The sequence below is a fragment of the Dendrobates tinctorius genome, unplaced genomic scaffold, assembly GCF_039654945.1.
Source record: "Dendrobates tinctorius isolate UK_male_01 unplaced genomic scaffold, ASM3965494v1 ptg000275l, whole genome shotgun sequence".
In the NCBI taxonomy this organism is placed as follows: domain Eukaryota; kingdom Metazoa; phylum Chordata; class Amphibia; order Anura; family Dendrobatidae; genus Dendrobates; species Dendrobates tinctorius.
This window is the reverse complement of record NW_027361942.1, coordinates 1,094,454-1,117,500: the sequence shown is the minus strand read 5'-3', so window position 1 is coordinate 1,117,500 and position 23,047 is coordinate 1,094,454. Positions and strand designations below refer to the sequence as shown.

Here is a 23,047-nt window from a genome sequence, read left to right as displayed (position 1 = left end):
ATATATAGAGCTGTGTACACATCACATGACCCCTGTACCCCGGTGTATATATATATATATATAGAGCTGTGCACACATCACATGACCCCTGTACCCCGGTGTATATATATATATAGAGCTGTGTACACATCACATGACCCCTGTACCCCGGTGTGTATATATATATATATATATAGAGCTGTGCACACATCACATGACCCCTGTACCCCGGTGTATGTATATATATATATATATATATATAGAGCTGTGCACACATCACATGACTCCTGTACCCCGTTGTATATATATATATATATATAGAGCTGTGCACACATCACATGACTCCTGTACCCCGGTGTATATATATATATATATATAGAGCTGTGCACACATCACATGACCCCTGTACCCCGGTGTATATATATATATATATAGAGCTGTGTACACATCACATGACCCCTGTACCCCGGTGTGTATATATATATATATATATAGAGCTGTGCACACATCACATGACCCCTGTACCCCGGTGTGTATATATATATATATAGAGCTGTGCACACATCACATGACCCCTGTACCCCGGTGTATATATATATAGAGCTGTGTACACATCACATGACCCCTGTACCCCGGTGTGTATATATATATATATATATATAGAGCTGTGCACACATCACATGACCCCTGTACCCCGGTGTATGTATATATATATATATATAGAGCTGTGCACACATCACATGACCCCTGTACCCCGGTGTATATATATATATATATAGAGCTGTGTACACATCACATGACCCCTGTACCCCGGTGTGTATATATATATATATATATATAGAGCTGTGCACACATCACATGACCCCTGTACCCCGGTGTATGTATATATATATATATATATAGAGCTGTGTACACATCACATGACCCCTGTACCCCGTTGTATATATATATATATATATAGAGCTGTGTACACATCACATGACCCCTGTACCCCGGTGTGTATATATATATATATAGAGCTGTGTACACATCACATGACCCCTGTACCCCGTTGTATATATATATATATATATAGAGCTGTGCACACATCACATGACCCCTGTACCCCGGTGTATATTTATATATAGAGCTGTGTACACATCACATGACCCCTGTACCCCGGTGTGTATATATATATATATATATATATATATATATATATATATATATATATATATATATATATATATATATAGAGCTGTGCACACATCACATGACCCCTGTACCCCGGTGTATATTTATATATAGAGCTGTGTACACATCACATGACCCCTGTACCCCGGTGTATATATATATATATAGAGCTGTGTACACATCACATGACCCCTGTACCCCGGTGTGTATATATATATATATATATATAGAGCTGTGTACACATCACATGACCCCTGTACCCCGGTGTATATTTATATATAGAGCTGTGTACACATCACATGACCCCTGTACCCCGGTGTATATATATATATATAGAGCTGTGCACACATCACATGACCCCTGTACCCCGGTGTATATATATATATAGAGCTGTGTACACATCACATGACTCCTGTACCCCGGTGTGTGTGTATATATATATATATATATATATATATATATATATATACACACACCTTCCCTATGCCATGGACTTCTATAGCCCCATCCTGGATCTGCCCCATCCACCTTTCCTACAGCCCCTTCCCAACATCCCTACAGTCCCTATCCCTATTCCCTTCTGTACACCTGCTTTGGCAAAACTAATGTGTATTTAGTCCTGCCAATAAAGCTTCTTTGAATCTTGAATCTACTGTATATAGGGGGAGGTGTACTATGTATATAGGGGGAGGTGTACTATGTATATAGGGGGAAGTGTACTGTATATATAGGGGGAGGTGTACTGTATATAATGGTGTGTGTACTGTATATAGGGGGATGTGTGTGTACTGTATATAGGGGGAGGTGTACTGTATATAATGGTGTGTGTACTGTATATAGGGGGATGTGTGTACTGTATATAGGGGGTTGTGTGTGTACTGTATATAGGGGGTTGTGTGTGTACTGTATATAGGGGGTTGTGTGTGTACTGTATATAGGGGAGGTGGATGTACTGTATATCATGGTGTGTACTGTATATGGGGGAGGGGTGTACTGTATGTAGGGGGATGTAATACTTTTTTATAAGGGGAGGTGTATGTACTGTATATAGGGGGGTGTGTACTGTATATAGGGGGGGTGTACTGTATACAGGGGGCGGTGTATGTATACTGTATACAGGTGCAACCACTAAAATGTCCAAAAACATATTAATGTGGTAGGGGAACCTTCAGCATAAAGGACTTCCCAGCATGTGTTAAGTACATAGACCAAAGGGTGGATACCAAGTATCCTGCGCACACCACTCACAAGGAGAGAGTGATCATAAATAAAACTTTTAAAATAAGTAAATTCTTATCATAGATAGAGAAACAAAATACAAGTAAAGGGGGTTTTACACACAGTGACATCGCTATGTGTGATACTTACCTCCGCCCGGCTCCCTCGCTGTCCGTTGCTGTCCGTCGCTGATCGCGTGGCTCCATTTCTCGTCGGGCGCTTCCTGCTGTGTGAGACGAGCGACGCTGGAGGCGGGCGGGAGGACGTCAGGATCGCGGTGTGTGAAAGGTGTCGTCCGCTGCGTCGCTGCTGCATCGCTGTGAGATCTGCCTGTGTGACAGCTCACTAGCGATCATTTAGCGATGCACCTGCGATCCTGACCGGGTCGTATCGCCGGTTGGATCGCTGGTCGGATCACTGGTGCATCGCTAAATGTAAAGGGGCCTTAAGAGGAAGGAATGTGTACCCTAGTGAAATACACACAAATACAGGAATAAAGGAATGGACACAGGTAATGGTAAAGTGGAAAAATATATCAGCATGTCAGCATATAATATCCACCTAGACCCATAGTGGTCTGTAAAGTGCAGAGCGCCATATAGAGGAAGAAATCCCCATGCTGGTAATCCCATGTAACAGGAGCACACACCCATCTAATCGCCTGCTCACAGAATTCCTGGAGTCCGACGCACGTTTCGCCTTTTTAGCTTTTTCAAGGAAATTGTGTGTGTCATGACTTGAGACCTGTTTGATTTATATGGTAAACCCACCCAGTCATGGGCCAAACCTCCGTCACGTAGGAGCGCGGCCGTCCCTCCCTTGGCAGCAGTGGGGTGGGGGGCGCTTGGCCGTCTCTCCCGCGAAGGTGGCAGGAAGGAGCTCGGCCGTCTCTCCCTCGACGGCGGCAGGAAGGAGCTCGGCCGTCTCTCCCTCGACGGCGGCAGGTAGGAGCTCGGCCGTCTCTCCCTCGACGGCGGCAGGTAGGAGCTCGGCCGTCTCTCCCTCGACGGCGGCAGGTAGGAGCTCGGCCGTCCCTCCCTCGACGGCGGCAGGTAGGAGCTCGGCCGTCTCTCCCTCGACGGCGGCAGGTAGGAGCTCGGCCGTCTCTCCCTCGACGGCGGCAGGTAGGAGCTCGGCCGTCTCTCCCTCGACGGCGGCAGGTAGGAGCTCGGCCGTCTCTCCCTCGACGGCGGCAGGTAGGAGCTCGGCCGTCTCTCCCTCGACGGCGGCAGGTAGGAGCTCGGCCGTCTCTCCCTCGACAGCGGCAGGTAGGAGCTCGGCCGTCTCTCCCTCGACGGCGGCAGGTAGGAGCTCGGCCGTCTCTCCCTCGACGGCGGCAGGTAGGAGCTCGGCCGTCTCTCCCTCGACGGCGGCAGGTAGGAGCTCGGCCGTCTCTCCCTCGACGGCGGCAGGTAGGAGCTCGGCCGTCCCTCCCTCGACGGCGGCAGGTAGGAGCTCGGCCGTCTCTCCCTCGACGGCGGCAGGTAGGAGCTCGGCCGTCTCTCCCTCGACGGCGGCAGGTAGGAGCTCGGCCGTCTCTCCCTCGACGGCGGCAGGTAGGAGCTCGGCCGTCCCTCCCTCGACGGCGGCAGGTAGGAGCTCGGCCGTCCCTCCCTCGACGGCGGCAGGTAGGAGCTCGGCCGTCCCTCCCTCGACGGCGGCAGGTAGGAGCTCGGCCGTCCCTCCCTCGACGGCGGCAGGTAGGAGCTCGGCCGTCCCTCCTTCGACGGCGGCAGTGGGGTGGGGGGCGCTTGGCCGTCCCTCCCTCGGGGGCTCAGCCGCTCAGATACATTCTATCCAGTACCTTCCATGTTGCAGGCCTTCAATCTACAATGCATAGAGATTAAAAAAGACAAAACAATAAAAGTACATGTTTGGTATCGCTGTGTCGAATTGACCCGACCTATAAAACTGTCCCACTAGATAACCCTTTCAGTGAACACCGTAAAAAAAGAAAAGAGGCAAAAAGTAATGCTTTTATCATCATACCGCCAAACTAAATGTGCGATAAAACACAATCAAAAGGACGGATCTAAATATCCATGGTACCGCTGAAAACGTCTTCTTGTCCCGCAAAAAACGAGCCGCCACACAGCGTCATCAGCGAAGAAATAAAAAAGTTATAGGTCGCAGAATAAAGCGATGCAAAAATAATTATTTCTAGAAAAGTTTATATTGTGTAACAGCGCCAAAACATAAAATGATATAAATGAGGTATCGCTGTAACCGTACTGACCCAAAGGATAAAACCGCCTTATCACGTGCAGAACAGTATAAAAAACACAAAAGCAACTCCTTCATTATTTTTGTTCATTCTGTCTCCCAAAAATCAGAATAAAAAGCGATCAAAAAAATTGTCACGTGCCCGAAAATGGCACCAATAAAAACGGCAGCTCGTCCCGCAAAAAATAAGACCTCACATGACTCGGTGGGTCAAAATACGGAAAAATTATAGCTCTCAATATGTGGTGATGCAAAAACCATTTTTACAATAAAAAGCGTCTTTTAGCGTGCGACAGCCGCCAAACATAAAAACCGCCATAAATCTGGTATCACTGTAACCTCACTGACCCGAAGGGTAAAGTCGTCTAATCCCTTATACCGGCGGCGATTAGGAGGCACTGTGGACGCCGTCTGACCGGTGATCCAGCGGTTTCCATCTTTTTAGGATTATGTAAAAGTGTCGTGGGCCACAGGTTTGTGCGCTTCTGAAAAGGACACCGCTGAACAGAGGCCAGACAGGGTCCAGAGTAACTCTGCTGCATGGAGTCAAAATCGTCACTGCATCTGTAGATGAATTCCCAAAGGGTTAAAATTTCCAAAATGGGGTCACTTGTGGGGGGTTTCCACGGTTTAGGCACATCAGGGGCTCTCCAAACGTCATGGTGTCCACTAGTTTTGTGTTCTAAAAGTCCAATGGCGCTCCTTCCCTTCCGAGCCCTCCTGTGCGCCCAAACAGTAGTTTTCCCCCACAGATGGGATATCGGCGTACTCAGGACAAATTGCACAACAAATTGTATGGAGCAATTTCTCCTTTTACCTTTGCGAAAGTTTAAAAAAAAAAAAAAAAATAGGTATAAAGGAATTTTTTTTGTGAAAGAAAAGTAAATGTTTATTTTTTCTTCCACATTCCAAAACTTCCTGTGAAGCCCCTGAAGGGTTAATAAACTTCTTGAATGTGGTGCGGTTTTTAGAATGGTGTCACTTTTGGGTATTTTCTGTCCTATAGAGCCCTCTAAGGCCGCGTTCACATCACGTTATGGCCATGTGTTTCCATAGCGGCAGTAACACTACGGACCGGATGCGTTATCGCGCGCACTGGCCGCCATTATAGTAACGCATCCGAATGCAGGCCAAACTCAGCGTTCCTTTATGCTGCACCCGAGATCGCGCGTTCCGGGGTGCATTAGGTGTAACGCACAACGAACGGACTCGTTCTCTGGGCATAGCCCTGAATGGCGAACACATGGTAACGAAATGCTGCCGTGCGGTAGAAAGATGTCAAAAATGGCCTCAGCGTTAGCGGATCCGTTAGGCAGATGCCCCTAGCGCCGTGTGAACCTAGCCCAAGTCACCTCACATGTGAGGTGGTCCCTAAAAAAAAAATGGTTTAGCAAATTTTGTTGTAAAAATGAGAAATCGCTGGTCAACTTTTAACCCTTAGAACTTCCTAACAAATAAAAATTCCAAAGTTGTGCTGATGTAAAGTAAACATGTGGGAAATGTCACTTATTAAGTGTTTTGTGCGATATGACTCTGATTTAAGGGCATAAAAATTAAGTGTGAAAATTGCAAAATTTAAAAAATTTTCACCCGTTTTTTTAATAAATGCAAGTCATATCGAAGAAATGTTCCCACTAACATGAAGAACAATATGTCAGGAGAAAACAATGTCAGAATCACCGGGATCCATGGAGGCTCCAGAGTTATCACCTCATAAAGGACAGGGGTCAGATTTGGCCTGGTCAGATAGGTGAAAACAGGCTTTGAGGCAAAGAGGATAAAGACAACTGTCTTACATAGTCACCTTTATAAAAGACTCCTGTCCACAGACTCAATCAGTCAGACTCTAACCTCTACAATATGGGCAAGACCAAAGAGCTTTGTAAGGATGTCATGGACAAGATCATAGACCTGCACAAAGCTGGAATGGGCTACAAAACCATAAGACGCTGGGTGAGGAGGACGACTGTGGGTGCAATAGTAAGAAAATGGAAGAAACACAAAATGACTGTCAATCGACATCGATCTGGGGCACCATGCAAAATCTCACTTTGTGGGGTATCCTTGATCATGAGGAAAGTGAGAGATCAGCCTAAAACTACACGGGGGGACCTTGTTAATGATCTCAAGGCAGCTGGAACCACAGTCACCAAGAAAACCATTGGTAACACATTACGCCGTAAAGGTTTACAATCCTGCTGTGCCCGCAAAGTCCCCCTGCTCAAGAAGACACATGTGCAGGCCCGTCTGAAGTTTGCCAATGAACACCTGGCTGATTCTGTGAGTGATCGGGAGAAGGTGCTGTGGTCAGAGGAGACAAAAATTTAGCTCTTTGGCATTAACTCAATTTGCCAAGTTTGGAGGAAGAGAAATGCTGCCTATGACCCATAGAACACCCTCCCCACTGTCAAGCATGTAGGTGGAAAACTTATGTTTTGGGGGTGTTTCTCTGTTAAGGTCATTGTCTTGTTGGAAGACAAATCTCCGTCCCAGTCTCAGGTCTTTTGCAGATTCCAAGAGTTTTGCTTCAAGAATGGTCCTGTATTTGGCTTCATCCATCTTCCCATCAATTGTAACCATCTTCCCTGTCCCTGCTGAAGAAAAGCAGGCCCAAACCATGATGCTGCCACCACCATGTTTGACAGTGGGGATGGTGTGTTCAGGGTGATGAGCTGTGTTGCCTTTACGCCAAACATATTGTTTGGCATTGTTGCCAAAAAGTTCGGTTTTGGTTTCATCTGACCAGAGCACCTTCTTCCACATGTTTGGTGTCTCCCAGGTGGCTTGTTGCAAACTATAAATTACACTTTTTATGGATATCTTTGAGAAATGGCTTTCTTCTTGCCACTCTTCCATAAAGGCCAGATTTGTGCAGTGTACGACTGATTGTTGTCCTATGGACAGACTGTCCCACCTCAGCTGTAGATCTCTGCAGTTCATCCAGAGTGATCATGGGCCTCTTGGCTGCATCTCTGATCAGTCTTCTCCTTGTTTGAGATGAAAGTTTAGAGGGACGGCCGGGTCTTGGTAGATTTGCAGTGGTATGATACTCCTTCCATTTCAATATGATCACTTGCACAGTGCTCCTTGGGATGTTTAAAGTTTTGGAAATCATTTTGTATCCAAATCCGGTTTTAAACTTCTCCACAACAGTATCACGGATCTGCCTGTTGTGTTCCTTGGTCTTCATGATGCTCTCTGTGCTTCAAACTGAACCCTGAGACTATCACAGAGCAGGTGCATTTATACGGAGACTTGATTACACACCGGTGGATTATATTTATCCTCATTAGTCATTTAGGACAACAATGTATCATTCAAAGATCCACAATGAACTTCTGGAGTGAGTTTGCTGCACTGAAAGTAAAGGGGCTGAATAATATTGCACGCCCCACTTTTCAGTTTTTGACTTTCCACAAAAATGTAAAATAACCAATAAATTTCGTTCAACTTCACAATTGTGTCCCACTTGTTGTTGATTCTTCACCAAAATTTACATTTGGTATCTTTGTTTGAAGCATGATATGTGGGAAAAGGTTGAAAAGTTCCAGGGGGTCGAATACTTTCGCAAGGCACTGTATTGTCTTGTTTGCCAGAAGGATCAAATACTTATTTCTCACTTCACAATGCAAATACATTTTATATAATTTATACAATGTGATTTTTTGGATTTTAGTTTTGATATTCTCTCTCCCAATGTTACAGTTATAGACTGCTCATGTCTGTGTCAGTGGGCAAACTTCCAAAATCAGCAAGGGATCAAATACTTATTTCCCCCACTGTACGGTAGATGGGGAGATCTCGTGTGTGCGGGGTGTGTATACATATACAGCTCTGACAAAAATTAAGAGACCACCACATCCAATCCCTGTCATGGCCGCCCGATCTCCAGAGCTGAACCCCACTGAGAACCTCTGGTACATATCACCCTGAGGAAGAAGTGTTAACTTCGAAACGCGTTGGGAATTAAAAGTATATAAGTATACAATCTGCAAGGAGTCGTTTGTCTAGCAGTGCACGTTTAAATCCAAAAATTCTTTCTTTGTAAATCTGATGATTTATGGTCACTGAGTGGCCATTTGGATGTGCAGCAGCTTGACCTCTATTCCTTTGTGCCTGAAACTCTCCTGTTATTGGTGAGTATAATAGCTTGATTTATATCCATTTTACTTGGGTAAGACCCTATTGCGCTCTTTCTCTTTTAGTTTTAACTAAAAATCTGGCTTAGACTTTTTATATCCAATGTTAGTGGCTTGGGGAACAAAACTTTGACATTTTGGATCCACGGTTAGGAGCCCCCCCCCTCCAGATCTCATCCCAGTGAGAACCTGTGGTGAATCTTGAAAAAGCGACAAACCCCAGAATGTGTGATGACTCTGAGCTCTGATGACACCAGAACTTGTGAGGACTCTGAGCTCTGATGACACCAGAACTTGTGAGGACTCTGAGCTCTGATGACACCAGAACTTGTGAGGTCTCTGAGCTCTGATGACACCAGAACTTGTGAGGACTCTGAGCTCTGATGACACCAGAACTTGTGAGGACTCTGAGCTCTGATGACACCAGAACTTGTGAGGACTCTGAGCTCTGATGACACCAGAACTTGTGAGGACTCTGAGCTCTGATGACACCAGAACTTGTGAGGACTCTGAGCTCTGATGACACCAGAACTTGTGAGGACTCTGAGCTCTGATGACACCAGAACTTGTGAGGACTCTGAGCTCTGATGACACCAGAACTTGTGAGGACTCTGAGCTCTGATGACACCAGAACTTGTGAGGTCTCTGAGCTCTGATGACACCAGAACTTGTGAGGACTCTGAGCTCTGATGACACCAGAACTTGTGAGGACTCTGAGCTCTGATGACACCAGAACTTGTGAGGACTCTGAGCTCTGATGACACCAGAACTTGTGAGGACTCTGAGCTCTGATGACACCAGAACTTGTGAGGACTCTGAGCTCTGATGACACCAGAACTTGTGAGGTCTCTGAGCTCTGATGACACCAGAACTTGTGAGGACTCTGAGCTCTGATGACACCAGAACTTGTGAGGTCTCTGAGCTCTGATGACACCAGAACTTGTGAGGACTCTGAGCTCTGATGACACCAGAACTTGTGAGGACTCTGAGGATGACTGCAGATGAGGAGACAATGGATGTAGGTGGCACTGATCGTACCGGCATCTGCTCAGCTGACCCTCGTCCGTTTCGGGGTGTGCTGCTAACTATTACACTGTGGGCTGCCTGTTTTGGGTGGAGGTTAGATGTGATCTCTGGTGTAAGGGAACATCCTTCCTTGCAGTCGTCTGCAGGAGCGCAGATCTGTCTGTGATTGCAGCGCTAGCTCCTGGGATCGGGCAAACGCTCACATCCGGCTGTAGGTCTGTCTGCGTCTGGGGTGGCGATCAGCTGCTCTCATTTTTCATTTGCGTAGATCCACTGTACAGGAAAGTGATGTTTGTGGGGAAGGTACCGACTACATAGTCCGAGCCTCTCATGGCTGCCGCTGTTCCTTACAGGAGCGGGACAAGTGACTGCCCTCATCATGGATGACATATTCACACAGTGTCGAGAAGGGAACGCGGTGGCCGTGCGTCTGTGGCTGGACAACACTGAGAATGACCTGAACCAGGGGTAAGTGGGCACATCCTGCTATTTCGCCTTTCCTGTGTGTGGGGTCTGCATTCACTCAGTGTCTGTGTCCGTCCAGTGATGATCACGGCTTCAGCCCCCTGCACTGGGCTTGTCGCGAAGGCCGTAGTAACATCGTGGATATGCTGATAATGAGAGGCGCCCGAATCAATGTCATGAACCGGGGAGACGACACTCCGCTGCACCTGGCAGCCAGCCACGGGCACCGCGACATAGTACAGAAGGTATTGGCTGTGATACTGGGGGGTGTGAATGGCCGGTGACACTGGTGGTAATGCATGGTTGTGGGAGCGATGGTACTGGGGAGTTGAGTTGGAGGGATTATACTGGGGGTGGTGCATGGGTGTTGGAGCGGTGATACTGGGGGGAGAATGGGCAGGAGGGTGGTGAATGGGCAGGAGGGTGGTGATAATGGGGGGTGAATGGGCAGGAAGGTGGTGATAATGGGGGGTGAATGGGCAGGAGGGTGGTGATAATGGGGGGTGAATGGGCAGGAAGGTGGTGATAATGGGGGAGAATGGGCAGGAGGGTGGTGATAATGGGGGGTGAATGGGCAGGAAGGTGGTGATAATGGGGGAGAATGGGCAGGAGGGTGGTGATAATGGGGGGTGAATGGGCAGGAGGGTGGTGATAATGGGGGGTGAATGGGCAGGAGGGTGGTGATAATGGGGGAGTGAATGGGCAGGAGGGTGGTGATAATGGGGGAGTGAATGGGCAGGAGGGTGGTGATAATGGGGGGTGAATGGGCAGGAAGGTGGTGATAATGGGGGAGAATGGGCAGGAAGGTGGTGATAATGGGGGGTGAATGGGCAGGAAGGTGGTGATAATGGGGGAGAATGGGCAGGAGGGTGGTGATAATGGGGGGTGAATGGGCAGGAGGGTGGTGATAATGGGGGAGTGAATGGGCAGGAGGGTGGTGATAATGGGGGGTGAATGGGCAGGAGGGTGGTGATAATGGGGGGTGAATGGGCAGGAAGGTGGTGATAATGGGGGAGAATGGGCAGGAGGGTGGTGATAATGGGGGGTGAATGGTTGTGGGGACAGTGATACTGGGGGGGATGCATGGGTGTGGGAGCGGTGATATTGGGCAGTGAATAGGTGTGGAGGCTGTCATACCGGGGGAGGATGAATGGGCATTAGGGGATATGTGATATGGGGGCTGTGGGTGTTTGGGTGTTATAAGAGAGGCCCTGATATTTTCTGGGGGTTTTCATGCTTGTGTTAGGTCACGTAGGCTGGTGCAATGACTGGTCCGGGACTGAATGTGTGGCTGCGGACGTGCAGGAGTTTGGTGTCCCCTGCAGGGCGGTGACCGGTGTCTTTTCTCGCTGCAGCTCATCCAGTATAAGGCTGATGCCAATGCAGTGAATGAGCACGGGAACGCCCCCCTGCACTACGCCTGCTTCTGGGGCCAAGATGAAGTGGCAGAGGTAAACTCTAGGCCCCGACTCCACTCGTCCTCACTGTGAAATGTCTGTCAGCCACCGATAACTCCACCTCGTCCTCCAAGTGTGAGGTCCCTATCGGTGACGTCCCCTCCCCACATCTTTCTGGTTTTTGTTTCCAGGACCTGGTGAATAATTCTGCGCTCATTTACATCTGTAATAAATATGGGGAGACTCCACTGGACAAGGGAAAACCGCATCTCCGTGAGCTGCTGCGGGGTGAGTGATGTATGTGTTGGATAACTGTGTTGGGGTGACGATGGCTGTTCGTTTGGAGTGGTGTAGGCACGGTGCTCGGATGGCAACGGTTGTGTATTTGGAGGGGTGTAGGCACGGTGGCCGGGTGTTGGTTGTGTATTTGGAGGGGTGTAGGCATGGTGCCCCTGTGGTGATGGTTGTTTATTGGGAGTGGTGTAGGAACTGTGCTCGAATGGTGATGGCTGGAGGTTTGGAGTGGTGTTAGCATGGTGCTCGGATGGCAACGATTGTGTATTTGGAGGGGTGTAGGCACGGTGGCCGGGTGTTGTTGGTTGTGTATTTGGAGGGGTGTAGGCACGGTGGCCGGGTGTTGTTGGTTGTGTATTTGGAGGGGTGTAGGCACGGTGGCCGGGTGTTGGTTGTGTATTTTGAGGGGTGTAGGCATGGTGCCCCTGTGGTGATGGTTGTTTATTGGGAGTGGTGTAGGAACTGTGCTCGAATGGTGATGGCTGGAGGTTTGGAGTGGTGTTACCATGGTGCACGGGTGGCAATGGTTGTGTATGTGGGGCGGTGTAGGCCCTGTGCTCGGATGGTGATGGCTGTACATTTGGAGGAATGTAGGCACTGTGTGCTCGGATAGTGATGGTTGTGTATTTGGAGTGGTGTAAGAATGATGACTATCCTATTTGGAGAAGCATAGACACTGTGCCCAGGTGGCAATGGTTGTGTATTTGGAGAGGTATAGGCACTGTGCTCAAATAGTGATTGCTGTACATTTGGAGCAGTGTAGGCACCGAGTCTAGATGCTGATGGCTGTATGTTTGGAGCGGTGTAGGCACTGTGTTCTGGTGATGGCTGTATGTTTGGAGCGGTGTAGGCATGTTGCTCAGGTAGCGATTGCTGTACATCTGGAGCGGTCTAGGAACGGTGCTTGGGTGTCAATTGCTGTATATTTAGAGTGGTGTAGGCTCCATGCTCAGGTTGAGAAGGCTGTACATTTGGAGTGGTGTAAGCACGTTGCTCGAGGGGCAATGGTTGTGTATTTAAAGAGGTGTTCTGGTGGCAATGGCTGTTCTGTAGGCATGGTGTTCAGATGCCAATGGCTGTATTTTTGGAGTGGTGTAGGCAGTGTGCTTGTGTGTAGTTGGCTGTATGTTTGGAGCGGTGTAGGCCCTATGTCCAGGTGCCAATAGCTGTATATTTGGAGGGTTTTGGCACTGTGCTCAGGTGTGGATAGCTGTATATTTGGAGCGGTGTAGGCACGATGCTTGGTTGACGATGGTTGTGTATTTGGAGCGATGTAGGCATGATGTCAGGGTGGCTGTGTATTTGGAGCGGTGAAGGTGTAGGTAACAGCAGGTTCGCAGGATGCAGTGATGAGACACGAGACTGAGTGTTGTTTTGAAAAATGACGTTTATGAACTGGAGCCGCTAGGGCTATACTGAGCAACCAAAAAGGGGTAACACTAATTGTCCTCGCAGGGACTCAACAACAATAACACTTTTCTTTAACGAGAATGTGACTGACCCAGCAAGGCCAGCTATTATGGGGCCACGAAACGGCCAACTACGGGTCCTTATTTCCTAAAGTGAACTTATCCTTCCTGTCGTTCCTCGGTGTCGCTGGTGTGGCTGCTTTGGTGTCGCTGGTGTGGCTGCTTTGGTGTCGCTGGTGTGGCTGCTTTGGTGTCGCTGGTGTGGCTGCTTTGGTGTCGCTGGTGTGGCTGCTTTGGTGTCGCTGGTGTGGCTGCTTTGGTGTCGCTGGTGTGGCTGTTTTGGTGTCGCTGATGTGGCTGTTTTGGTGTCGCTGATGTGGCTGTTTTGGTGTCGCTGATGTGGCTGTTTTGGTGTCGCTGATGTGGCTGTTTTGGTGTCGCTGATGTGGCTGTTTTGGTGTCGCTGATGTGGCTGTTTTGGTGTCGCTGATGTGGCTGTTTTGGTGTCGCTGATGTGGCTGTTTTGGTGTCGCTGATGTGGCTGTTTCGGTGTCGCTGATGTGGCTGTTTTGGTGTCGCTGATGTGGCTGCTTTGACGTCGCAGCCGCTGGGCCCAACTGTTGAGCAACTGTCGTAGTCTTCAGGTGTCCAGCACCCAGGAGAAATTGGGGCACAACAGGCCCTAAGGGAGTCTTTCGTTGCGGTAACCCCCTGTAGCCACAGCAGGGTCCCGTTCGTTAGCAAGTCCATGGGGACTCCAGTCCCCCCAAGCAGGGTAGTGACGTAGTCTGGAAGAGTGGCGGTTGGTAGGCCACGCGCATGGACTGGGCCTGTGCAAAGAGTCTCTCCGTAGGCGAGGAGCAGGCCCCAACTGCCAACTGTAGCGGGGTAATGGCAGCCCTGAGCGGTGATGCACAGGCTGCAACTGCGGACTTTAGTAGGGCGGCAGCGGGCAGGCCGCCACTGCGGGCAGGATTTAAGCGGCCGCGGGAGACGGCGGACAGGCCGCAACGGGCTGGAGCACAGCGGTACTGGCTGCGGACGACCATGGGCAAGTCGTGTCCCCAACTTGGCGGGCGGTGACAGTCTCTGGTCGGTAAGTTCGGTACCTCCTCTCTGACGGGCACTGATAATCTCCTCTCTGATCACCGTTGGCCACTCTAGCTCTCTCACAGTCCCACAGCCTCTTGTTCAGTGTCTGGCGTACCACCAACTGTCTCCTCTGCGCGCCCCCTGCTCCTTTTTATACTCGCCCCTTCCCTTGCTGCCCAGTCATGCTCAGTCATCTGCTCTCCTCCTTTGTTCCCCGGGTACTGTTTCCCTAGGAACCCAGATGGTGGTTCCCTTGGTTCCGGCCCAGACAACCTTTGGGGGTCCTCCTCCCTACAAAGGCACTGTGCTTGGGTGGCAATGGTTGTGTATTTGGAGTGGTGTAGGCATGGTGTCCGGGTGGCTGTACATTTGGAGTGGTGTAGGCACCGTGCTCGGGTGGTGATGGCTGTACATTTGGAGTGGTGTACGCACTGTGCTCGGGTGGTGATGGCTGTACATTTGGTATAGTGTAGTCAGTGTCCAGGTGGTGACAGCAGTATTTTTGGAGTGGTGTACGCACTGTGCTCAAGTGCTGATAGTTGTATATTTGGAGTGGTGTAGGCACTGTGCTCGGGTGGTGATGGCTGTACGTTTGGAGTGGTGGCTGTATATTTGGAGTGGTGTACGCACCGTGCTCGGGTGGTGATGGCTGTACGTTTGGTATAGTGTAGTCAGTGTCCAGGTGGTGACAGCTGTATTTTTGGAGTGGTGTACGCACCGTGCTCGGGTGGTGATGACTGTACGTTTGGTATAGTGTAGTCAGTGTCCAGGTGGTGACAGCTGTATTTTTGGAGTGGTGTAGGCACTGTGCTCGGGTGGTGATGGCTGTACGTTTGGAGTGGTGTAGGCATGGTGTCCGCGTGGCTGTATATTTGGAGTGGTGTAGGCACTGTGCTCAGGTGCTGATAGTTCTAGATTTGGAGTGGTGTAGGCACTGTGCTTGGGTGGTGATGGCTGTACGTTTGGAGTGGTGTAGGCATGGTGTACGGGTGGCTGTACATTTGGTGTGGTGTACGCACCGTGCTCGGGTGGTGATGGCTGTACATTTGGTATAGTGTAGTCAGTGTCCAGGTGGTGACAGCTGTATTTTTGGAGTGGTGTACGCACCGTGCTCGGGTGGTGATGGCTGTACGTTTGGTATAGTGTAGTCAGTGTCCAGGTGGTGACAGCTGTATTTTTGGAGTGGTGTACGCACTGTGCTCGGGTGGTGATGGCTGTACATTTGATATAGTGTAGTCAGTGTCCAGGTGGTGACAGCTGTATTTTTGGAGTGGTGTACGCACTGTGCTCGGGTGGTGATGGCTGTACGTTTGGAGTGGTGTAGGCATGGTGTCCGCGTGGCTGTATATTTGGAGTGGTGTACGCACCGTGCTCGGGTGGTGATGGCTGTACGTTTGGTATAGTGTAGTCAGTGTCCAGGTGGTGACAGCTGTATTTTTGGAGTGGTGTAGGCACTGTGCTCGGGTGGTGATGGCTGTACATTTGGAGTGGTGTAGGCATGGTGTACGGGTGGCTGTACATTTGGTGTGGTGTACGCACCGTGCTCGGGTGGTGATGGCTGTACATTTGGTATAGTGTAGTCAGTGTCCTGGTGGTGACAGCTGTATTTTTGGAGTGGTGTAGGCACTGTGCTCAGGTGATGATGGCTGTACGTTTGGAGCGGTGTGGGTACACTCTCTAGATGCCGATAGTTGTGTATATGGAGCAGTGTGGGATGACTCTGCGTCTAGTGCATGCTATACGACTGTGATAACTTGTACATTTGCCCCCACAGATCGGGCAGAGAAGATGGGGCAGAGTATGAGTAGAATTCCTTACAAAGACACATTCTGGAAAGGAACAACCAGAACTCGACCACGTGAGGATCCTTCCTCTTGCTGTAACCTCAGCCCCCCGGGGTACCCTGCTGCCCCCTATCCAGTCCTGCTCAGCAGCCTGGGTGATATTGGTGGCCGCCCTCCATGTCTGGCTCTGGTCCATGGATGGTCTGCACTGGGACCAGGCTGCATCATCTCTGCTCTTTTGTGTTCTGTCCTGGTGATGGCTCCTGCGGGGGTGTCTAGGCCGCACTTCACCTCTCTCCATCTTGTCTGCAGGGAACGGTACTCTGAATAAACAGGCCGGGATCGACTACAAGCAGCTGCTGCTCAGCCACAAGCTGAATGACAACCACTCTGGAGAGGTGAGTGCTGATGAGGCCCCGTAGGAAGATGGCAGAGGTGATATTGATGGTGACCTTCTCATTCCTGTAGCTATGGAAAGGGCGCTGGCAGGGCAACGACATAATCATCAAGGTCCTAAAGATTCGGGACTGGAGCACCAGGAAGAGCCGAGACTTCAACGAAGAGTATCCCAAACTGAGGTAAGTTCCTGCTGGGGGGGCCGCGGTGCGTTCACTTGGCTGAGGGGGGCTGCGGTGCATCCCTGGGCTGAGGGGGACCGCGGTGCGTTCACTTGGCTGAGGGGGGCCGCGGTGCGTTCACTTGGCTGAGGGGGGGCCGCGGTGCGTTCACTTGGCTGAGGGGGGGCCGCGGTGCGTTCACTTGGCTGAGGGGGGGCCGCGGTGCGTTCACTTGGCTGAGGGGGGGCCGCGGTGCGTTCACTTGGCTGAGGGGGGGCCGCGGTGCGTTCGCTTGGCTGAGGGGGGGCCGCGGTGCGTTCGCTTGGCTGAGGGGGGCCGCGGTGCGTTCGCTGGGCTGAGGGGGGCCGCGGTGCGTTCGCTTGGCTGAGGGGGGCCGCGGTGCGTTCGCTTGGCTGAGGGGGGCCGCGGTGCGTTCGCTTGGCTGAGGGGGGCCGCGGTGCGTTCGCTTGGCTGAGGGGGGCCGCGGTGCGTTCGCTTGGCTGAGGGGGGCCGCGGTGCGTTCGCTAGGCTGAGGGGGGCCGCGGTGCGTTCGCTGGGCTGTGGGGCCCGCGGTGCGTTCGCTGGGCTGTGGGGCCCGCGGTGCGTTCGTTGGGCTGAGGGGGCCCGCGGTGCGTTCGCTGGGCTAGGGGGCCCGCGGTGCGTTCGCTGGGCTGTGGGGCCCGCGGTGCGTTCGCTGGGCTGTGGGGCCCGCGGTGCGTTCGCTGGGCTGTGGGGCCCGCGGTGCGTTCGCTGGGCTGTGGGGCCCGCGGTGCGTTCGCTGGGCTGTGGGGCCCGCGGTGCGTTCGCTGGGCTGTGGGGCCCGCGGTGCGTTCGCTGGGCTGTGGGGCCCGCGGTGCGTTCGCTGGGCTGTGGGGCCCGCGGTGCGTTCGCTGGGCTGTGGGGCCCGCGGTGCGTTCGCTGGGCTGTGGGGCTGCAGTATTCCGGTGCACTATGAGTTGTTGGTCCACCCACACAGACCCGTATTCTCATGACATCATGGGTCACATGTCCTTTCTCTCCTCCTCTAGGATATTTTCCCATCCGAATGTTCTCCCCGTGTTGGGCGCCTGTCAGTCACCACCGGCCCCACACCCGGTGCTCATCACCCACTGGATGCCGTACGGATCCCTGTACAACGTCCTGCATGAGGGAACCAGTGAGTATCTGGGCATCGCGATATGGGGCAAAGGTGGGGGTGGCATTGGGGTAATGTGATCTCTGGGCAGATGCTTACTATGGGCAGCAGAGGGAGATGTAATGTGATCTCTGAGCAGTGGAGGGGAATGTAATGTGATCTCTGGGCAGATGCTTATTATGGGGCAGCCGGGGGGATGTAGTGTGATGACTGGGCAGATGGTTATAATGGGTCAGCGGGGAGGATGTAATGTGATCTCTCAGCAGATGGTAATTGTGGACAGTTGGGGAGATGTAATGTGATCTCTGGGCAGCGGGGGCGGATGTAGTGTGATCTCTGGGCAGCGGGGGCGGATGTAGTGTGATCTCTGGGCAGCGGGGGCGGATGTAGCTTGATCTCTGGGCAGGGGGGGCGGATGTAGCGTGATCTCTGGGCAGCGGGGGCGGATGTAGTGTGATCTCTGGGCAGCGGGGGCGGATGTAGTGTGATCTCTGGGCAGCGGGGGCGGATGTAGTGTGATCTCTGGGCAGCGGGGGCGGATGTAGTGTGATCTCTGGGCAGCGGGGGCGGATGTCGTGTGATCTCTGGGCAGCGGGGGGCGGATGTAGTGTGATCTCTGGGCAGCGGGGGGCGGATGTAGTGTGATCTCTGGGCAGCGGGGGGTGGATGTAGTGTGATCTCTGGGCAGCGGGGGCGGATGTCGTGTGATCTCTGGGCAGCGGGGGTGGATGTAGTGTGATCTCTGGGCAGCGGGGGTGGATGTAGTGTGATCTCTGGGCAGCGGGGGGCGGATGTAGTGTGATCTCTGGGCAGCGGGGGCGGATGTCGTGTGATCTCTGGGCAGCGGGGGCGGATGTAGTGTGATCTCTGGGGGGGGATGTAGAGTTATCTCTGGGCAGCGGGGGCGGATGTAGCGTGATCTCTGGGCAGCGGGGGCGGATGTAGCGTGATCTCTGGGCAGCGGGGGCGGATGTAGCGTGATCTCTGGGCAGCGGGGGCGGATGTAGTGTGATCTCTGGGCAGCGGGGGCGGATGTAGTGTCATCTCTGGGCAGCGGGGGCGGATGTAGTGTCATCTCTGGGCAGCGGGGGCGGATGTAGTGTGATCTCTGGGCAGCGGGGGCGGATGTAGTGTGATCTCTGGGCAGCGGGGACGGATGTAGTGTGATCTCTGGGCAGCGGGGGCGGATGTAGCGTGATCTCTGGGCAGCGGGGGGCGGATGTAGCGTGATCTCTGGGCAGCGGGGGGCGGATGTAGCGTGATCTCTGGGCAGCGGGGGGCGGATGTAGTGTGATCTCTGGGCAGCGGGGGCGGATGTAGTGTGATCTCTGGGCAGCGGGGGCGGATGTCATGTGATCTCTGGGCAGCGGGGGCGGATGTAGTGTGATCTCTGGGCAGATGCTTATTATGGGGCAGGTGGGTGGGGGAATGTAGGGTGATCTATGAACAGCAGAGGGGAATGTAATGTGATCTCTGAGCAGTGGCGAGCGGTTGGCCTGTAGTTTTCCTCATGGTCTCATCCTCTCGCCACAGATCTGGTTGTGGATCAGTGCCAGGCAGTGAAGTTTGCCCTGGACATCGCCCGTGGCATGGCTTTCCTCCACACATTGGAGCCCCTTATTCCTCGCCATTATTTGAACAGTCGCAGTGTTATGGTGAGTGCCAGGCTCTTGGTAATCAGCAGATCGCCTCCACCTTGTCTAGTGTTACTGTCAAGACGTGAAACTACATACAGACTTGCAGAGATCTTGTGATCACAGGGATCACCAATGTCCACATACTCACAGGTCCCAGGAGACTAAGGTGAATTGGGATACACAGACAGCCATGTTGTCTCCTCGGCAGCAGTGCCTCTCCCCAGGGGGATGGGGGGGGGGTTGGCTCCTCTATGGCCGTGCCTCTCCACAGAGGTATGAGGGGGTGGTTGTGGCTCCTCCTCGGCAGTGTCTCTCCGCGGAGGTGTGGGGGGTGGTTGTGTCTCCTCGGCGGCAGTGCCGCGCCCCGGAGGTATGGGGGGTGGTTGTGGCTCGGCGGCAGTGCTTCTCCCCAGAGGTATGGGGGTGTGGTTGTGGCTCTTCAGCGGCAGTGCCTCACCCAGTGGGGGAAGGGGGGGTTGTGGTCACTCGGTGGCAGTGCCTTGCTCCGTGGGGGAAGGGGGGGTTGTGGCTCCTTGGCGGCAGTAACTCTCCTCCTTATCAGTGCCTCTCCCTGGAGGTATGGGGGTGGTTATAGCTCCTTGGCGGCAGTGACTCTCCGCGGAGGTATGTGAGGTGCTCGGAGGCAGTGCCTCTCCCCAGAGGTACGTAGGGTGGTTGTGGCTCCTCGGCGGCAGTGACTCTCCCCGGAGATATGGGGGGGGGGGTGGTTGTGGCTCCACAGCGGCAGTGCCTCTCTCCGGAGTTATGGGGGAGTGGTTGTGGCTCCTCGGCAGCAGTGCCTCACCCCGTGGGGGATTGGGGGGTTGTGGCTCCTCGGCGGTAGTACCTCGCCCGTGGGGGATGCGGGGGTTCTGGCTCCTCAGCGGTAGTGCTTCGCCCTGTGTGGGAAGGGGGGGGTTGTGGCTCCTTGGCGTCAGTGACTCTCCTCCTGGTCAGGGCCTTTCCTTGGTCCATGGCTCCTGGGACAGTCTTTATTTTTCTCCATTTTATGTCCTCCATAGATTGATGAAGATATGACGGCTCGCATAAGCATGGCGGACGTGAAGCTTTCCTTCCAGTGTCCAGGACGTATGTACTGCCCAGCCTGGATTGCCCCTGAAGGTACTTGTCCTACCCCTCACTGTGTGGTGTCCTCCAGGTGTTGTCCGCCCTCCTGTCCTGCCACGTTGTCTGACCATGCACCATCAGATTTATTCTTTGTGTGTGTCCCCTTGTCATGTTATCACTCACTGACCTCGGCAGGGGGCACGGAGAAGGGTTTGACCTGTCTGCGTCATTCCCTAATGGGACCATTTCTGGTCTAGGTGTCTGCAAATATAGAAGAGGTCCCGGAGCAATGGAGACCTGGCTGCCTCCTGGATGAGAAATAAGAATTTACTCACCTTGTTCCTGTTGCTAATCTCATCTCTGATGTTTCCAGCCCTCCAGAAACGGCCGGAGGACATCAACCGCCGCTCAGCCGACATGTGGAGCTTCGCTGTTCTGCTGTGGGAGCTGGTGACTCGAGAGGTGCCTTTCGCAGATCTGTCAAACATGGAGATTGGGATGAAGGTAGGTCACCCCCTGACCTCCGCAAGAACGACTCCATGTCAGGCTAATCCAGCTGGTGGAGAGATCCCTCCAAATTTGTATGTCCTAGATCTCTGTGGGGTCTCTAGCCGTCCAATCACCAAAACTCATCTCATTGGGTTGTATGGGGAGGGTCTTCTCACCATCTTTATACTCTTATGTTGTAGGTCTCTCTGGAGGGTCTACGGCCCACCATTCCTCCAGGGATCTCTCCACATATCTGCAAGCTCATGAAGATCTGTATGAATGAGGATCCGGCCAAAAGACCCAAGTTTGATATGATTGTGCCGATCCTGGAGAAGATGCAAGACAAGTAACTGCTCCATTGATTCCTCAACCCTTCCTGACTATGCAAAACCACCACAGCGGACCCGTGTTGCAGCGGACACCCCCCCCCCCCCCTTCCGAGTAGCATGTTCTAGCCCTGCCCAGCGCATCACCTGTCCCTGATCATCAACAAGTGCCTTGTGGGATCCTGTGGTGTCCGCTGTGTATGGTGGTGGCATGGTCCACATGATCTGTCACAGGAGACTTCACCCATGAAGATTGCCCCATGGACTCTTTCCCCCCCATTCCCTGCCCGTGATGCTCAGAGCAGTGGTCCTATGCCAGAATTCAGACACGCACGTGAGATCTGCAGGCCACTGTCTCTTGTCCCGTCAGGCTTTGTGTGCTTCTGTCAGCACGGTACATTGCTGCCGTCTCTGTAGCATCTTCTCGGGTCGGACGGCAGAGTCTTCCAAATCTTCATGTACTAAAGGCTCTATTTTCAGAGGTCTTATGTGGCCCTCCAGTACGGTCCGGGGCCGATTGTGTTGTATGTGACCCTTTCTCCGATCAGACGGTTGATCCGCGAGGTGTCGGGGGTGTCTTCAGTGTTCCCTCGATTGTCCTCAGTGTGGAGTCCACCCTGAGCCTCCATATTGGTCCACAGTGGCAGTCGGCTCCAGACTGATGACAGCCACAGGGCGAGTGACAGGAGCGCTTCTCTCCAGACGGCGTGAGAAGCCGTCCCTGGTCTTTGTAGGACGGGGGACAGAACCGCTGTGCACAGGCTTTACTGTATGTTACATGAAGCGCTGCCACTGCTCTGCGTGTCCTGCCGCCAGGAGCCGGGCTTTACTGTGTGCCTTGGGCAGTGTATTACAGAGCCCTCTCTTCTTTGCTCCACACCTGTGTATAACGTCTGCTCTGCCATGTATACGTGTATATATCTCACCGCCTCTCACCGTAACCTGCGGGGGAGGAGGCCCGTGCGCGCAGCCTCTCCGGCCTCCACCTCCTCCTGCTCTTCTGCAGGAGCAGAGAAATGTATTTTTTTATATATAAATTAACCTTGTGCACCTTGTGATGGCCTAATAAATATTCTACAAGCTCCGGGCGTGGTCATCCCACTGTGTCCCGTACTGCTGCCGGTGAAGCTCTGGAGGCCACGGCTCTTGCACAATGCCATAGTGCACAGCTGGATGATGGGAGTAGTGGATCACAACTGTTCCTAGGTGGCAGGACGTTCTTCCCACCGGCCGGGAATGTGTACACAGTCTTTAGATGCCGGTGGACTGCCAAGTGTGTCCTCCAGCTCTGGTTTCCGTTTCTTTCTATTGATGAGCTGAATAGTGATCGGCTTCTGGGCCGCCATCCGCTCTCTTCTAACCTTGTGATAAAGTTGAGTGAATATCTTCAGTCCCCGCTTATTCGGCAAGCTATAGCGGTTGCCGAATAAGCTACAGCGGGAACCCGGCTTCCTGGATCTTGCCGGCTGAACATCTGATTGTGGCCGCAGCTGTCGCGGCTGTGTGACAGTCACAGCACCTGCATGGAAAGCCCAACAAACAGGCTCTCTCCATGCATGTGCTGTAACAGTGACACAGCCGCGACACATGCAGCTGCGGCGACAATCGGATGTTCAGCCGGCGAGAGCCAAGCAGA

General features: G+C 52.5%; 1 protein-coding gene across 2 annotated transcripts in view; it reads left to right on the top strand.

Moving 5' to 3' along the window:
• Nucleotides 1–22,495, top strand: part of ILK (integrin linked kinase) — an 87,909-nt gene extending 65,414 nt beyond the window's left edge. For both annotated transcript variants that reach the window (XM_073559816.1, XM_073559817.1), the window contains exons 2-13: nucleotides 10,112–10,226; nucleotides 10,303–10,468; nucleotides 11,579–11,674; nucleotides 11,812–11,908; nucleotides 16,190–16,273; nucleotides 16,512–16,597; nucleotides 16,668–16,777; nucleotides 17,785–17,912; nucleotides 19,425–19,546; nucleotides 20,551–20,650; nucleotides 20,970–21,100; nucleotides 21,286–22,495. In XM_073559816.1, the coding sequence (XP_073415917.1) occupies nucleotides 10,138–10,226; nucleotides 10,303–10,468; nucleotides 11,579–11,674; nucleotides 11,812–11,908; nucleotides 16,190–16,273; nucleotides 16,512–16,597; nucleotides 16,668–16,777; nucleotides 17,785–17,912; nucleotides 19,425–19,546; nucleotides 20,551–20,650; nucleotides 20,970–21,100; nucleotides 21,286–21,435 (1,359 nt within the window). In that variant the 5' untranslated portion in view covers nucleotides 10,112–10,137 and the 3' untranslated portion in view covers nucleotides 21,436–22,495. The remainder of the gene's footprint in view (nucleotides 1–10,111; nucleotides 10,227–10,302; nucleotides 10,469–11,578; nucleotides 11,675–11,811; nucleotides 11,909–16,189; nucleotides 16,274–16,511; nucleotides 16,598–16,667; nucleotides 16,778–17,784; nucleotides 17,913–19,424; nucleotides 19,547–20,550; nucleotides 20,651–20,969; nucleotides 21,101–21,285) is intronic.
• Nucleotides 22,496–23,047: the final 552 nt, after the last annotated feature.